This window comes from Catharus ustulatus, chromosome 4 (assembly GCF_009819885.2).
Source record: "Catharus ustulatus isolate bCatUst1 chromosome 4, bCatUst1.pri.v2, whole genome shotgun sequence".
NCBI lineage: Eukaryota > Metazoa > Chordata > Aves > Passeriformes > Turdidae > Catharus > Catharus ustulatus.
This window is the reverse complement of record NC_046224.1, coordinates 36,093,929-36,112,235: the sequence shown is the minus strand read 5'-3', so window position 1 is coordinate 36,112,235 and position 18,307 is coordinate 36,093,929. Positions and strand designations below refer to the sequence as shown.

General features: G+C 38.4%; 1 protein-coding gene and 1 long non-coding RNA gene across 3 annotated transcripts in view; one reads left to right on the top strand and one right to left on the bottom strand.

Moving 5' to 3' along the window:
* Nucleotides 1–9,578, top strand: part of SLC13A1 (solute carrier family 13 member 1) — a 42,643-nt gene extending 33,065 nt beyond the window's left edge. The window contains exons 12-16 of the mRNA XM_033058921.1: nt 5,021–5,124; nt 6,050–6,159; nt 6,832–6,993; nt 9,197–9,334; nt 9,435–9,578. Of these exons, the coding sequence (XP_032914812.1) occupies nt 5,021–5,124; nt 6,050–6,159; nt 6,832–6,993; nt 9,197–9,334; nt 9,435–9,578 (658 nt within the window). The remainder of the gene's footprint in view (nt 1–5,020; nt 5,125–6,049; nt 6,160–6,831; nt 6,994–9,196; nt 9,335–9,434) is intronic.
* Nucleotides 9,373–18,307, bottom strand: part of LOC116995858 — a 31,057-nt gene continuing 22,122 nt past the window's right edge. The window contains exons 2-5 of one of the 2 annotated variants that reach the window (XR_004417790.1): nt 16,759–16,966; nt 14,382–14,561; nt 10,304–10,411; nt 9,373–9,572 (exon numbers count right to left, since the gene is read on the bottom strand). This is a non-coding gene — a long non-coding RNA (uncharacterized LOC116995858). The other variant, XR_004417789.1, reaches the window with a different exon arrangement.

Here is an 18,307-nt window from a genome sequence, read left to right as displayed (position 1 = left end):
AGGCCAGTTCTGGACTAGGAGGGTAATTTTCCATTTTGTTTTCCTGTGTGTTTGTGATAAATTAGATGTGAACACACATACGTCATGCCTTCTCTCTCTAACTATATTTCTATCACTTGCACACCTTCCCAGTGCTCTTCCAAAAAGTCTGGGAGGGGATGTCACAAGGAATAATTGTAACACTTTGAAGATTTAAAGTGTGACACAGAATTATTTTGTGCAAAAAATACCATTAAAAAGTGTATTAAAAACTAAGACTGTTTTAAAATTTTTTACTTTTAATCATCAGAAAAAATGAAAAAGAATGTTTGTTTTTACCTTATAACAACAGCAGAGCTGATGATCGCTGTCTGTTATGAAAAACTATACTCTTGAAAGGGTTTTGGAGTGGTGATCTAATTAAGCAATCAGCTAGCTAAGCAATCAGGCTGGGTTGGCTTCTCTTCCTGATTCCTCTTAACACCCAGTGCTCACCCAGCACTGTTTAAAGAGTTACATATTGAACTGAAAAACAGGCACTGTAAACATCCTTTCAAATATGGGACTTATGGTTGAAATTACTCTTTTTCCATCCAGAGAGCTACATATTCCTCTCTGAAGCCGGTTATCATTGTCTGAGGATTTTGTTATTGGTAGAGAAAACCAGAACATTCTCAAAAAAGAGCAGGGTTACAGGTTCTGCACAGGGATGTTACTTTGTGGATGCCCTCTAATGTTGTTCTTGGAAGGAACTACAAGCATGTGTCATATCACATTAGGCAGAATTACGTTGTAATTTGGGTGAGGTAACCTTAAGCAAAACAAAGCTTTCCTTACCCACTTTAAGAGGAAAAAAAGCATTTCTTACCATTCATGCTCTATTTCTAGATAGCTTTAATTTATTAATCAAGTATATTAACAGGCATAAAAACAGTAAATTAGGTGAATACTTTCTGAGAAACAAAAACTTCTCAGTGAAAGTACATGAGTGGGGAATAGGGTCAGCACAGGTACAGCTGTGAGCAAGGCGTTTACTTAGAAATAAAACCCAAACCAAATAAGAGCAACAACAAAGAAATGGGAAAAATCCCTCAGATCTTAGGAACTGTATTTCTGTCACTGTGATGTCCAAGAGGCTTGTAGCAATGAACTGAATTCTGGATTACATCTCTTACACAGGCCTTGTTCCCTAAGGCCTCTGCACATAAAATTGCTCGGTGTTTTGGATTTAAGTACAGAGATAGGGATGTGTACAACTTTTAAAGTTTATATATGGTACAGGAAACTACTACAAGGAAATATTCTCTACCCTTACAAAAGTCTGATAGCACTTGCTTTTCACAGGGTTTTATCCCACAGTCTCAAGAAGGCCTGAGAGAAATTGTGCCACCTGAAAAGAGCTTTTACCTTATGAAAAGCCACAATTTTACCCCTAGACTAGTGAGTGGGTCCTATTAGGTGAGAATTACACCACCTCAGGGTCTTAAACCAGAAAGGGCTGCCTGATCCTTTATTCTAACATACTGAAGATCAAAGGAGTTGCCCTGTTCTGTGTTAAACCCAATAGGATTTTTTTTTATTAGAACCAGAATTTCCAAAAAGAAATGAGGCTTGTTGTTTGGGTGGCAAAGCCCAGGTTCCACAGATTTTGGAATTTGCTAATTTCCTTGATAGTCATGTTTGTTGTCAAACTAAAAAAGACAAACTAACATACTACTTTTGGTCTGAATCTTCCAGCCATCTATTTTTGTCTTTCTCTATTGGATTAAAAACTCTTCAGTTCTTTAAAAGTATATGTATCTTGTGAGTATATCACCTGCCAAGCTTTGCTTGAAGAACTAAATGAAATGCTTAAATCTGTTTCAAGCAAAATTTCTCATCACTCTCACCACCCCTGTTCATGTTCTCAGACCCTTGTGTGCATCCTCACATTACTGAATACTCCTTTAATATGCAAACAATGATGATTTAGAAATCCCAGCAGAAATACTGCTATTTAATTATGTTACCATCATACTTTTTAAGTGCTACTTTTTGTACTGTCAGCAGATTTTTAATCCAGTTCTGCTGTAGCAGTATTGAGTAGAGCCCATTATTTTCAGCCTTATCAGATGCCTTTCAAAAATACATTACCTCTACCAGTTAATTTTTCTTAAGAAAAACTTGTATGTTTATTAAAGATTAATCCTTCCTTTGCTGTCCTACCCTGCACCCGTTTCCTCCTTCTGTGAGCAGACGGCAGGATGTTTTAATAAATATTGTATAACACTACAGAGAGCAGCACAGGGTAAAAATGTCTGTTTCCTCCCCATCTGTTGACAGCACAGATCACACATCACTTCTGCTACAGCAGTTTCCTTCTATGTCCTGGTCTGATTCCAGGCTGTAGGATATTAGCTTCAATTAGAGGAGTTCCAGGTTGGCCTTTGGTGTTTGGGTTTATGAGCCTCATAAGAAATAGAAAGTCCAACACTGAGCTGCAGCTGATTGCAGTTCATGTAGGCAAGGTGGGCTTCCCCCACTCTTCCTCAGATTATTGCCTGAATGTACTGTATTTTTTCCTTCATAATTTATTGCTCTTTTTACTTCTAATACAGGACCACTATGTATTTTTGGCCACAGCCATGTTCTCTACAATGATCTCATTATGAGATCTCCTGAATCAAGTTTTTTTTTTTCCTTATAGCTCAGTCAGATTTGCCTTATAAGCAGGTGGATGTTGTATATGCAGTTGTATTACAACTTGGATAAATAGGCTTTAAAAAAAATTAAAAACCATAGGCTTAAAAAAACTTTTGAAAACTTTGAAAAGTCATTATCATAATTTGATAATGATTGAAAAGCTTCTGTTTGGAATGGCATCCTGTGTGTGTCATCATAATAGTTTGACTGATGGTAGGATGTTGTGTGTGTCCCAAACAGGTTTTTGAAGAATGGTGTTTTGCATCAGAAATAATAAGTTTGTGAGCAAAAATTTGCATTCCATAGTTCAACTAAAGTGCAAAGTCCTGCACCTGGGGAGGAACAATCCCTGCAGGAAAGGGGATGCAGGGTCACCTTGACAATGTTTAAAACTATGTGGGGAGGGAGCAAAGAGGAAAGTCAGGCTCTTCTTAGTGGGGCTCAGTGACAGGACGAGAGACAATGGGTGCAAAATTAAACTTACAGGATCCCTCCTGAACATCAGGAAATGTTTTTTACCTGTGATGATGACCCAGAGCGGTTTTGGATTTTCCATCCTTGTAGATATTAAAAAACTGTCTGAACATAGTCCTGGGTAGGGGGCTCTGAGCAGAGGGGGTTGGACCAGACAACATCCTGAGGTCCCTTTCAAACTCAACCATTATATGAAAATGGAGCTGCCTAGAGGAAAGTGGCAGCATGGATTGTTTCTGTATCTAGATCTCACTCTCCTTCAAAACTTCTAGCAAGTCTTAAAAGAATGTAGGACAGGATCCAAGAGGAAGAGATTTTGGATCTCTAGACCTGGTACATCTTGCCTAGGCTAAAGATGATCTACAGTCAGAACCTCCTGCCTTAAGAAACCATAAAGATATAGTAAACTTTTTTTCAAAATGTATCTTCTTTGCAGGCAGACACTAGGAAGCAGGAGACAGAAAAATATAGAATCACTTCAACTTCTGTGGCATCTTCATTTTGTGACAGCGTTATCTAAAATCATGCTGGTTTCGGTGTAAGCCACCTTTACACATTAAGGCTTTTTTAAAATTTCACCTAACAAAGCAAAGGGATACATCAGATTAGGTATATGTAGCATGTAACTGAGAGAATTTTTTTTCTTTTCTGTGAAAAGCTCTGCTTCAGTACAAAACATTAAGCTGCTGGGAAGATCTGATGGGAAGTTATTATTGGACATACTGTAGCTGAATATTTAGAAAGCATATGGTCTGAGGCTGAGAGAACAAATATATTGGTGTATTGGTTCAGAAAATCTTAAAGACGAACTTGCAGAAAATAGAAAAAAAATAGCAAGGTTAAGAAAATGTTTGCTTAGCTTTCTTCAGTAAAATTTCTCATTTTAATGACCATCTTGACTGAAATAAGACAGACTGAGATATGTCACCAGCTAACATTGCATAACAGACTTGGAGGTGTTAAAATGGTCTTACAGCTCAGCTTTGTACCTTGCCTGATCCTGGGGCTACGCCTTACAAGTTAGAAGGATATTTAAGCAGTTTAAGAAACAGTAGTGCAAACACTTCTTAGGCACTGGAAATGACCAAACCAAACATGACCCTTGTGACTGTGACCCTAGTAATAATAGCCACAGGAGGATGATAATAAAGCTCTACTGCCTTTCCTCAGCTACAAAAGCATTGGCCTTTAAAGGTATGCACTGTGCTCTTTAAGGCCTCTTAAATCTATTGCAGAGCATATTGAAAGTATTAAATTTATCATTAAACTGTGAAAACTGGTTATTTAAGCATCAGCTACTCCTGAATATCCCCCTCCCTCGGCTTACTCCTTTGTGGCAAAATAACACATGCTTACTCAAGATGTTTATTTATGAATTTATAAGGCCTGTACCAAAAATTTCTATAGATTTGAGGAACTGACCTTGATTGTCTGCCAGGTGCCCACGCAGCCACTTCCTCACTGCCTCTCCTCACCAGGACAGGGGAGAAAATAAGGTCAAAAAGCTTGTGGGTCAGGATGAAGACAGGGTTAACTGATTGTTTATCTGTTGCCATTACAGACAGACTTGATAAGGGAAAAAATTAATTTAACTGCAAATTAAAAATAGAGTCAGATGGTGAGGAACAAAGACAAAAAATAAAACACTTCCCCCCCGCTCCTCTTTTTACCAGGCTCAAAATGACTCTTCATTCCTTACTCCTCTACCTCTTTCCACCACACCTAATGGTGCAAGGGATGAGGAATAGAGGGTTGTGGTCAGTCCACAGCAGAATGTGAACTTTTCTGCTACTCTATCCTCTTCCTCTCTCCTCCCCTCCTTCTCCTGACTATATATGTGGCTATATATATTTATGTGTTTTTTTTCATGTTAATTTCTCCTTAGGTATAAAAGCTATATTACAGATTCAACAGCTGCCTTAGTGATAGGCCTCCTGTTCTTTATTATTCCAGCAAAAACATTGTCTAGGACATCGAATGGAGAAAACAGTTGAGTATATTTTGATGTCGGTTTTACTACAATAATGTATCTAAGATGCTACTGTAAATGTAACTTGTTGCACTGGTTAGAGGAATGTTGTTAAATTATAATGCCTTAATGATATTAGACATTAAGACATTAAATTATAATGTCTTAATGGAGAGTATAAAGCACTTAATAGAGGGTATAAAGCACTGAGGTGTAAAGCATCCCTGGCCTCGAAGTCAGTGCCAACAATTACACAGTGTGAGCAGCAGGAACCAGTGCTGTGCAGGAAGCTGCTGCCTGCAGCCCATGGACACCAGTAGAAAGCACCTTCCCACTGACTGCCATGGGCTTTGAAATGGGACTGCATGGGGCAGGGCTAGGCTATGTTTTGGAAATCTTACTGCTGGATTAGGGCACCCTATAAACCTCAAAACTGTACATTAATTCATTAACATGCAATTTTTTCTCTTCAAAATGAAACTTTTGTTTAAAATACACCTCTGACTTGTCCTCTTTATGCATTCTGTTGTGCTGCTGAAGACAATGGGATCTAGGGGTTGACAGAGAATGTAAGGTCAGAACCTAAGTGAAACAACATTTGCTCAGCAATCTATCTAATAGCACAGTTTTACTGAGTAGATTAAACTCATTGATATCCCACAGCTGTCTTCCACAACAGGGGAGGAGGGGAAAGGGGCCAGTGCTCCCCTGATGAAAATCATCACAGCTCTAATGTCTCCAGGCCATGGCAGTTTTCCCCAGTTAAAGATCTGTCCAGGGAATGCAGGTTGTTTCTGTCAAGAGACTTTGTTCATGTTCTAATGATAAGGTTTCTGTCTTTGAGTTTTTTCCAAGTACTTCCCCAGAAAGATTATTTCAAGAGCTTGTCAATGTGTTTTTAAATGTTGGTTGGAAGACTATATATTTTTTATTTTTTTTCTCTAGCTGTTTTTGGTTACATTCCACTGATTACTTGGAAGGAATTTCAGTCATGCATGCCCTGGGAAATAGCTGTTCTTGTTGGTGGTGGGTTTGCACTGGCAGACGGCTGCGAGGTAATGCAATTTATAGAAGATACTGAACAAATAATGTGACCCAATCAGGAGCAATTCAGACATGCAGTGAATTCACACTTATCTCTTGTTTTAGCAAGTTATTCCGTAGCAATATAGGATAAATGTGACAAATATCCACGGTGTTCAGAAAGCAGTTTTAGGGGAAAAGAAGTTTCCTATGTCTTCCAAGACTATGCTCAATGATGACTACTGTTTCTTATCTAATTTAAACCTAATGGGGGCAGGAGTTGTGAAGACATACTATTTTCAAAGCCCTAGAGTTAATGTCACTGAGATAATTCCCATGTGGAGCATAATGGCTACTCCAGAAAAAAATCAAACAGCTTTGGACCTAGACTCTGGTTAATGAAGCCTAATAAATCATATTACCATATTCTGATTAAGACTCCTCTAACCATCTCAAACATACAAATATAAATAAATGGAATATAGTTTGCATGGGCTCTCATAGGGCACCACTGAATTAGAAAAATGGTCTTAAAAACATGTGGTAGAAATATGGAAAATATTTCAGATTTTTCTCTTTTACTGAATACTTCGCAATAAGTGAAGTGTGTTATATACATATTTATTGTGTTTTATATAGCTTTTAAAACTTTCCTTTCAGTGACTTATTAAAAACATAATCATGTTCTCATATTCCTTATGCAGGTTTCAAAACTTTCTGAGTGGGTAGCAAATAAATTGACCCCTCTAGGATCATTACCCTTGTGGCTGATTATCCTGATATCTTGCCTTATTGTCACTTCAGTAACAGAAGTAGCCAGCAATCCAGCTACTATCACAATCTTTTTGCCAATACTATCTCCTTTGGTGAGTATAACAAGCTTATTTTTAACCTATTCTATCATCCATGTAATAATGCAGTCGCTCAAAGAAGCAGTTTTAAAAGTCTCAATAAAATACTTCATGCAGGTTTTTTGCTGTACTATAGTGCACATTGGATACTTGGTTGCTTTAGGTGTTTCTACTAAGAGATGCTGAAAAATCAGTAAAATTAGATAGAAGCTCATTTCATGATTTAAACCTAGAAGGCAATCAAGCCACAGGCTGCTGCTCACTCACTCCTGCGCCAGTGGGGTCCTGGACAGAATTAGAAAGGGAAAAGACAATTTAACAGGGAAAGCAAAAACCCCACGCGTAAGCAAAGCAAAACAAGGGATTAATTCACAGCTTCCCCTGGGCAGGCTGCTGTTCAGCCATCTCAGGAGAGCAGGGCCCCATCATACATTAAAGTTACCTGATGCCAGCACTCCAAACTCACCCTGCTTCATACAATGAGCATGATGCCGTATGGTATGGAATATCCCGTGGTCAGATGGGGTCACCTGTCCCAACTGTGTCTCCTACCAATTCCACCCCAGCCTCCTTATCAGTGTGGCAGTGAGAAAAACAGAAAAGGCCTTTGGTCTGTGTGTGTTGGTCTGGCCTTTTGTCTCTGCTCAGCCAGAAGAAAAACATCCCTGTATTGTCAACACTGCGTCTAGCACAAATCCAAAACATACAAGTCACTGGTAAGAAAATACCTCAGAAAAAAACAGTACAGTTCAACATATGAAAATTGATGCTGTCATTACTATTTGTGAATATTTGAAGCTCTTGAAAGGACAGTTCTCATAGGGCTTCTTCAGGACTGCATCTTCAGCAAAAATGATTAACACTGCAGCTTGTCACAAAGAGAGGAGAGGGCTAATAGATCTGTATGTATGATCTTTGCATGTAATTCTAATTTTGCCTATTCTTAGATCAATTCTGTTCCTTCTTCTCATTATCTTTATCAAAACATTTGATTCTTTCTTCTTCAAAAACTTCGTGATTGTCTTCTGTCTGTAGCTTTTCCTCTTGGCCAGCTTTGAAACGTACTAATGCCTTTTTTCTTTCTTTCAATGAAATGTTACTCCTCTTTTCACAGAATTACAGAATCATTTAGGTTGGAAAACATTTGTGAGATCATCATGTCCAACATTTGACTGATAGCCACTTTGCCAAAACCCATGACACGAAGTGCTCTGTCCAACTGTTTTTTGGACACTTCGACAGATGATGACTCCACCACCTCCATGAGCAGTCCCTTCCAATGTTTAACAACCCTTCCACTAAAGAAATTCTTCCTGATGTCCTGCCTGAACCTCCCTTGGTGCAGCTTGAGGCCATTTCCTCTTGTCCTATCACTAGCTGTCTGGGAGAAGAGACTGACCCCCACCACCCTCCTTTGAGGGAGTTGTAGAGAGTGATACGGTCTGCCCTGAGCCTCCTTTCCTCAGGCTGAACACCCTCAGTCCCTTCAGCTGCTCCGCATAAGGACCTGTGCTCCCAACCCTTCCCCAGCTCCATTGCCCTCCTCTGGACACACTCCAGCCCCCCAATGTCTTTCTTGTAGGGAGGGCCCCAAAAATGGACAAAGCACTCAAAGTGTGGTCACAACAGTGCTGAGCACAGAAGGACAAACCTGGTCCTGCTGGCCACACTATTGCTGATACAGGCCAGGATGGCTTTGGCCTTCTTGGCCACCGGGGCACAGACTGGATCATATTCAGCTGCTGTCAACCAGCACAGCCAGGTCCCTTTCCACCCAGCATCTTTGCAGCCTGTCTGCCCCCAGCCTGTGGTGCTGCATTGTTGTGACCCTAGCACAGAACCCAGCATTTGGTCTTGTTGAACCTTATCCATCCAGCCTGTGCAGATCCCTCCACAAAGCCCTCCTACTCTCCAGCAGATCAACACTCCCACCCAGCGTAATGTCATTCACAACTTAACTGAGGGTACACCCTTCATCTGGATCACCAATAATGTATTACATACAAATTCAGCTTTATCATCTTTCTTCCAGAATTTTTGCTTTTTGTGCCTGTGAAATGTTCTTAAAAAATGAGTTACCAAAAAAGGTGATTTCTTCTTGTTTAAACTGGCAGTTCCATTCACATTTCATTTGTCTTAATATAGGAAGTTTGTATTTCTGTATTTAATTTGGCAAATGCATCCATTGACAGCTGTACTCTCTTTCATTTTTTGGTAGGCTGAAGCCATTCATGTGAACCCACTTTTCATTTTGATACCTGCTACCTTGTGTACTTCCTTTGCATTCTTGCTTCCTGTAGCAAACCCAGCCAATGCCATTGTGTTTTCATATGGTCATTTAACTATTATGGACATGGTGAGTTTTAAGCTAAAGTCCTAAAGGGGATTTTTGACATTTAAATTTTTTTCTTCAGTATATTGATGGATGTTTCTGCTTTCTTTTTCCTCTTCTTTAGGTGAAAGCTGGCTTGGGCATCAACATCATCGGAGTTGCTGTAGTTATGCTTGCAATTATGACATGGATAGTGCCTATATTTGATCTCTATACTTATCCAAGTTGGGCACCCAACATTCCATCTACAAATGGCACAGGGCTGTAAAAAAAAAAAAAAAAAAAGTTTATTTTCTTTTTTCTCACATGTGGTGAGTCACTTAAAATGCTTTCAGTCACCACAATGGTAAGGATCGACATTACTATAAATGTTGTATTTCACAGTCCCAGAGACTGATGATCCAGTCTGAGAGTCTAATCAGGAAGAGTGCTAGACTTTCTAAAGATCATAGTTAGATCAGGTTTCTAATCTAGTTCAGCTAGTCTGAATTTTTCTATCTTCATTTTATGAAGGAAAAAAATAAATATGCATAGCATTATCACTGGCAATTTGCCCCCATTCTTAGGGTAGCAGAATAATGAAATTTAGATTTTATTATTTCAATACAAATCCTTGTTATTACTTATTTGGGGGTAGTCAGAGGGCATTTTGGTTTTCTGTTTTCTAGATTCAAGCTCTGTTTGAAACAGTGTTGATCACAAACAAAAGATCAGGAAGGGGACTGTCTTGAACCCACAGTTTACAGACCAGTCAAAAATGCACAAAAAATGGAGAAGAGAGGCATGATCACTTACACAGCACTTTATCTATTAAGCACCTTGTAACCTGGAGGGAGAATGCATACTTAAGCATATGTTTAGCCTACATTCTCCCAGGACCTCACTAAAATATGTTGTTGCTCTTGTAAAAAAAATAAATCTGTTTCTCTGGATAGACATATGTTGATAGATCTGAGCTGACCTGTACAAATGGATACTAAATTGCCATCATACCTCTCTGCCAAAAGTAGACATATCCCCTTGAGGAACGAAACCAGAAGTGTTGAAGACTTAGCAGTCAATCTGGGAATGAAGTGCATCTTTACCAGGAGGCTCATGAATCTGCAAGACAGGTGTCAGTTTAAGGTTACCAGACTGTGTTAATATTGTAATGTTTTAAACACAAAACAGTGCAATGTAGTCAGAATGTAAGTTGGAGTTCAAGGATATCTTCAAATAATGATGTTCTGTTGGTTGTTACACATTTTTCGCCAAAAGACTATAGCCTTACCTGTTGTGAAGGTCTGTGATAATTTGTAAAGAGCATGGAATTAGTAGTCTGAATGAAAGCTGCATGTATTTAGCTTGGATCATGCCTTGGGACATCTGTATGACAGTTGTAAACATCAATATGTCTTTTAAAGATAATGTCCATTTGTCTTAACAACAGCAACAACCAAAAAATGTTTTTGGTTTTTGATTAAGGGTTTACATTTATTTTTGGTAGTGCATATTTAGAGATGTTAGTCATGACTTCTGTAATGCCAGAATGCAGTGTATAACATTGTTGTACATGTAGTTTGTTTCCTGTAGCTATTAGTTGCAGGTTCAGCTGCGGTCAATGATTAAAGAAGCACTTTTTTCTTAATGAATGGATCTGTGTAAGTATTGAAGTAAGTATTGGTGCATGACACCATGCTTTCAAGCCTGATTGAGGCTGCTATCACATTTTTTTTACACAGTGGCAAAATAGGGCTATGCCCATCACTGGGGCAATCAGGAGCTGCCACTACACAAATAATGTTAATTGATCCCCTGCAGTAATGATTATCATTACAGGTATACAACACTTGGCTAAATGAAGTCAGGTACCAGAGGAAAATGCTGATACAAGTAACTAATCCAAGGAACAAATCCTGGATTATATCATATGGCGTTTCCCCAGAAGCATTGCAGTGCAGCAGCTCATGGGTTGTTCAGGCCTTTGGTTGTGCAAGCATGGGAAGGAAGACCAGCAAAGAGAGCTCTTACTTTAAGGTGTGACCTCCCTATTTAATCAGTAATTTCCCGATTATTCAAGAGCAGTGGAAACAGTGAATCACAGTATTTCAAGTGGTAAAGAGCTCAGAAGAATCCAGTCTTGCTCAAAGCAAGGTTATTACTCTGTTCGTACAAGATTGCTCAGGGGTTTGTCTAGTCACCTTGAAACTCTCCAACGTGAAACCAAACATGCACAATTTCCCTAATGTTCTCTAGTGCTTTACTGTCCTTGTGGTGAAATATTTTTTCTTTAAACAAATCAGCAAACATATTAATTTCAGATTAACAGATTCATTATTCTCCCTTTTATTTGGGATAGATTCTTTTCTGTTTGTAAAACTGTTTTATTTTACATTTACGTGAACTATGTAAAAGGGAAGACAGTCCTCTTTGTGGCCTTATGCTCACCACTCCCACTGGATGTGATATTTATAATCTCCACAGGTTTGCTCTGCAAAGCCTTACAATCATGTGGCAACTGTGGTTCAGCCAAAGGAAATCTATTAACTGCTTCTGAGCTGCCCCTGACTTTTATTGATTTTCCCAATACAGAATTGGCTGTTATAACCTTAGCCTTGAATATGACAATGAGGTCTACAGGGGTCCATGAATGCACCTCTCCATTGAATCAGGCTTTGACATCAGTATTCTCTCTTCAATTTGCATATCTTCATAGAAGAAAATAACCATGTTGCGCCAGTTAAGAGAACTCTTGATAAGCTGTCGACCAGAACAAGTGATTCAGTTTTCACTAAAGCTGAAGCTGTTTGTGCTGGTTGATTTTCAGGTGTTCATTTTCTTTACCTTCTGGCTTATTCATAAAATCAGTATGACAACAAAGGCCTGTCATGTCTGAACTGTCACGTAATTTAGACCACAGTATTTCCCTAAACTGTTTTTTCAGGTCAGAAATTATGGTTAAGTATCTTAGTAAACAAGAAAAAAGAGTAAAATTGTTTAATGAAGGATGCATTTTTAAAAACTGCTTTCACTAAGATTGGTGTATGCAGTGGATAATACACAAAGAGACAAGGGAGAGATTTGCAAAACTGGTCATCTCTCGGACCTCATGTTTTCATAATTTGTTGAAATGAAACACAATTGTATATAAATTGCCTTTCAGCAGCCAGCATCTTAATTGTGTCATAATGTACTAAATTAGTGACAAAAGTAAATGATTAAGCATGATGTTTTTGGAGATCATATCCTGCAAGAAAGCCACTTATGAGCATTCAAGCTGCTAGTACTGGGAAAGTAGGGTCTCAGCAGGATTTTTAACTTGTTTTGCCAAAAGTTTAAGGAATGAGTCAGATGTTGCATTTGAGATTATTTGTTACTATTACTAACTTATTTTTAAAGCTTTTAGAAATGTTTTAAGTAAAAATTAACAACCCTGCAGTGCAGGGATTAATATTGATATTATATTCCCCACCTGAGAGGATTGAAATGGAGGAAAAATCATTTCAGAGTGTGGCAATCTGGGTACGCAAGGAGTGGATTTAGTCTGGACTGCAGGCACACATCACTATGCTGATCACCAGCAGAAATTATATTCCTTGCTTTGACCTGATTTGTATTAGGACAAATGGTGGAAGTGCAGATATAATTATTTTAAGAGTTGATTAATATATGATGACAATGATTTTTTAATTGCTTTGTTCATAATTTCCATATGAAATGTGGGGTTTTTTTCCTTTGAATCAGATGAGTCTAATCAGTTTACTGTAATAGTACATAAGTAATATTTTTGACTTACTATTTATTTGTTATCTGATTCCTGATGAATTAAAAGGAGCTTTTGCCATGTACTTCACTGGGGATATGTTCCAGGTCTTTGTTCTACTTTTCTATGGCTATGCTATACTTAGTGTATTTTCACTTTATTTTGGAAGATGTGCATTTAGATTACCAAAAACCACAAACCATGTACACCCTGCAAAAATCTTCTTGATTTTTCTGTTTTACAATCAGGCAATCAGATCAATCTTGCAGCATAAATCCCTTTAAAAAATGAAACTACTGTGTTTGTTTACTGCTAGGGTGTAGCTTGTTTAAAATCAACCAGCCTATAGCTCAAGGGCTGACTGGAGAGCAGTGCAGCACAGCAGCTCAGGAAGAGTGTAGCAAGAAAAAAAATCCCAGATCTTACAACTCTTTGATTAGGTGTAAATACCAAACCACCTCACATGTAAATAACAAAAGCAAAAATACTCTTGCATGTTATGTGCAGCTGCTGGCAGGATTGGAGGGCTTCTGGTGACCCCTGAGATGTCCAGAAGTCTAGTCCTGCCCTCTCTCCTGCCCTGCCCTTGGCAGCCCACAGCAAGATGCCACTTTCTCAGATGGTGACACCCTGCTGCCCTAGAGAACCTGAGGATATCCCCCAGTGATCAGGCCTGCACATACATCAGATCACTTTGCAGCTATTAGTCAGAAATGATAACTTCAGTTATCAGCTTAATTCTTTGTCTCTGCAAACTTCATTTGATGGTTTATGGTTTTTACAATCACTTGAACTAAATTATTGTTGGTGTTATTCTCTAACACGTTTGCCTTTTGTGTTTGGAAGCCTATGCATGTTATTTTACCAATGTTCATTTTCTGCACAACTTTTCTTTACAATACAAATCCACTATTTTTAAAATAAATGTTTTCTGAATGCTGTACAGTCCAACATGTATTAATGATAAACTAAAAGAGGGTAAAGCTGTGATCTGAAAAGAAAAACTATTTGTCAATAAAAGTGCCTGAGATTCCTTAAACCTTCTTCATTGTTATATCTCAACACTTGATATACATGGCAGAGAAAAATGCCTGCTGAGAATAATTTAAAATTGCTGGATATTGAAAAAGTCTACTATAAAAATAATCTAAAAAGAAGCAAGATCTTTTAGCTTTGAAAAGCAGTTGTAGTAAAAAAAATCTGCTTTCTGCTAGGTTCCCTTACAAACACAGAATAAGTACATCACAGTGTCAAACTGTTTCAGGATTAATCAGAAATTAAAATACCAGAAAGCAAGGTATATACCTATGCAAAATAGCTCTTTAGTACCTGGTTTCTGATTCAGGAATAACCATTTTAGATCAGGATGCTGGAGCAGGCCCACAAGGATAACTGCAGGAGTCACTTTGAAGCATTTCATTTGGTCATATTTCAGTGGAGGGCCTCAGATTCTGCCGTCTTCAGTTGTGGCAAATGTGGAAACTTGGGTGAAAATTTCAGATTGCTGACCTAAGTTTACAAAATAGAAGATGTAGGCTAAAAGGTACCATGAGAAATCTAGCAAACTGATACACTCAAAACCATCCAAAATAAAATTCTAGTTAAAAACATGGTCTTGAAACTCTTGTCCTCAGGCATCAATCCAAGAATGCTGCAGGGCATTTTTGTGCATCTTGCTTCCTTCCTGTAGAGATTTGCATTTTCATCCTCAAACATCCTCTAACAACACACTGAAGCATGAAAACTTTTTGTGACCCTTCCCCAAATGCTGACTAACTTGAACCCACAGTTTTGATATCTCAAGAGAAACCAGTGTTACCAGGATAAGCCTTCTTCTGACAGACCTTAGAGCCAACAGAGAAGAATTCCTGAGCCCCAGAAACAGAGATTTAAGTAAATAGCCTGGGCAATGAGCTGTGAGGGGAAGCTCTGGGTCTGGTGGCTGGGACCACAGTGACACCTGTGCTGTCTCACACTGCTGCCCCTCCAAGGCAGAGGGAGAGACTTTAATCCAGGCAAGCGAGGAATCCTGCTGCAGCTGGATTATGGTCTCATACCTGACAGAGAGATACAGGCACAGTGACATTCATAGATGGCTACATTAGAAATCAATTTGCAAAATCTAAGAGAGAAATTTAGTATTTCCAGGACTAAGCAGGCAGGCAGACTCACAGATTTTTCTTTGAATTTAACTCTTTAGGTAATTAATAATGGAAAAAAAAAAAAATTCAAAGCCTATGCTAAAATGCAGACAGATGTTTTTTCAGGCCAGATGTTTAAAAATTAAAGTGTAAGTGGGATTTGTAACAATATAATTCAACAGGCTAAGAAGCAAGACCTTTATGGTACATAGACCATCACAGAGCTAAAGTCTTCTTCACTCTGAACATTGTAGTTTATGCTATACGATGTCCATCTTGACCCGTGCTACCATGAGCATAGACAGCAAAGGAAGCGTATGTACTAAAGCTGAAAAACATTGGCATTCTAGGCTAAGTCTGGAATAACAAGCCATAAGCATTTGATAGTCTTTACTTCTTGGCTCAGCAGAAGTAAACAATTTTAAAGTCTCTTGTATTTTGTAGCACTTGCTTGAATGCATAACAAATGGGAAAAGCATTTTCTGCTCTCCTAGATGATTTTTCCAAACAATTGCACCTTAAGTTATCTTGAAAAGCTCTTTCTTTTATTGCAAAGAAATAAAAGGAAGAAAAGAAGAAAAGAAAGTAAATGAGAAGAGCAAGGGAGCAAGGAAGAAGAAGAGGAAGGAAGAGAGAGGGAGACAGAGGGGGAGAGAGAGAAAAGCTAACCTACAATCTGTAGTTCTGAGTCTCACCTTTCCAAACTGGTAATGATCTGTGTACAAGACTGACAGCTTCCCTTGACATTCTTCATGGATTTGAAAAGTTCAGTTTGCATAATATAGAAAACCATGTGGTGGTTAGTTCTTTCTTTAGATGTTATTATAATGCATCAGAGGAGAAGGAAATGGATGGCATAGATAGTACTATAATTTTTCCTGTTCTCACTGTGAAAGTAGATGGAATTTTGCACCCATTAAGAACAATTCTTCAATTTCAATAAGCCTTTAACCCTTTCCTAGTTACACTGCATATTTTCAGTGTAGCAATTATTGAATACATGGCTTAGGGAGTATCTCATGGGTGACATTTTTGAACACCACTCTAGAAATTCTTGAGTGTGGAGTTCTCTTCATGTAATAGTGGAACATGACTTTTTATATAAATATGACTTATTAATATAAAGCCTTATAACTAAAGCTTATAACTTACAACTTCCAGTGCCCTCTTGCAGCCACCTATCTCCTTACTCTCAAGTTGTATTGCACTTACAGTATGATTTTACAGACCACAAAGAGAAAATAGATTGTGCTATACATGATGTTGACAAGGTCAATGAAGGTTGTTATATGAAGCTGCCAGGAGATTAGGAGTTTTCTGCTTCTGCTACACAGCACTGATTGAAATAAATAACAGGAAATCTAAATCTCCTGCTAGCTAATCCAAGATAGAAACTTCCATCTGCTCTTATTCCCCTTCAAAGGTGGAAAAGTACAGTAGTAGACAGCTGAACATGGTCCAGCCAAACAGGTTTCATGTCTATAATGCTCCCTCAAACTGTGCCACAACCAAAGGCAGCCAAATGTTAGTTGGACCCTAATCCAACTTCTTCCTGTGGGTTTTACCTTGCACTGTCACCTGGGAGCACAGCTCCTGGGATTGCTCTTGAGGTTGTCTCCTGTCAGTAAACACCCCTACGAGAAGCTTACAGTCCAAGCTTGGTTCAGTTTCTACAGCAACCTGTAGAATGCGCATCCCCTCAGCACATCTTTGGTCTTCTTCCTTGTCCACATCTGGGAAATGTCAAGCTGTCTCTGATTTGAAGCCATTGAGCTGAAAAGTAAATAGTGTTAGCAGAAAAGCAAAAAATACTAAAAGAAAACAACAGTGCTAATTGCTGCTGTCTACTGTATTATGTAGGGCCCTAGCAAAATTGTGAATGTTCTTTTAGGCTAGCCAAGCAAATGAAAGTAAAAACATTTTCAGAGACGGGTGACAGAGACCATTAATGAAAGGTTTGTGCTATTTAGCAGAGGATCAGAGCTATAGAAAATCCCACACACTTTACTTTTAAGAATAGCTGTAAGCCCTTGCAGTGTGATTACCTAAGGTTGTGAACCACATCCTGCTGAAATCCATTCGTAAATAACATTCATACATAAATAAAATCACATCACTTGATTATGGTTGCAAATTAAATAGAACTGCTTCCCAAGATATGTGCTCCCCTAGGATAAAATGATGACTCTCAGCAGGACCAAGCAATAAATTGCCAGCATTATATTGGCTTCTATTTAATTGTGAAAGTAACTAAATATCAGCTGGAGTGTGGAACTGGTTTGGGCATTTTTCATACTTTCCCATGTCTACTAATACCTCAGAGCATAGCAATAGCAAAATGTTTTTGTAGGTACCTATTACTACAAAAAATAGCCTTTGTAATTTTGATTATAGGCAAGACAGTAAGGAACTTGTTTTAACAATACTTGTAAATGCAAGAAGCATGGTAAAATAATTAAACATTTTGAATTTGGTTAACATATTAACATTTGCAGGTGATAATGTTGCTATTAACTTCAGGAGGTACTACTCCAGCTGGGAAAAAAAACAACAACAAAACTAATGAGAAAAGAGAACTCCATTCAGATGAATGCCAAGTTCATCTACTTGAGTTTCAAGAAAGAAGACTCTGTTAGCACAGAAAGTTGTATAACACGAATTCCAATCCATGACATATAATTTAAATTTTTCTCACATAAATTAGTCATGTCTCAGCTGGAACCAGAGGACATGTTGACCAATTGATCAATGCGCCCTGAAAAGGTTTATTTTGTGTCTGTGTTTAACACTTTGAGCTGGCATTCTGCCACTTAATCAAACTTCAGCTCTCTAGACTAAAACAACTAAGATGTTTCTGTAAGTTCCTGAGCATGATGTCAATGGCCGGTCATGGGTAGATCAGCACAGAGACTTATACTTTACCCAGTACATGGGCCTGATAAGTTGTACTTCTCATGTAATATCTGTATATAGTAGCAACATTTCCTTTGTGAAGTTCAGTATCCTGAGTGCCCAGATGCCCAGAAATATTGACAAAATTAGGTATGGATAAAGTCATGTATGCTTTAAGCAAAGTGTAAGTATTTATCAGACACAGGAAAGTTTTCAATGGGA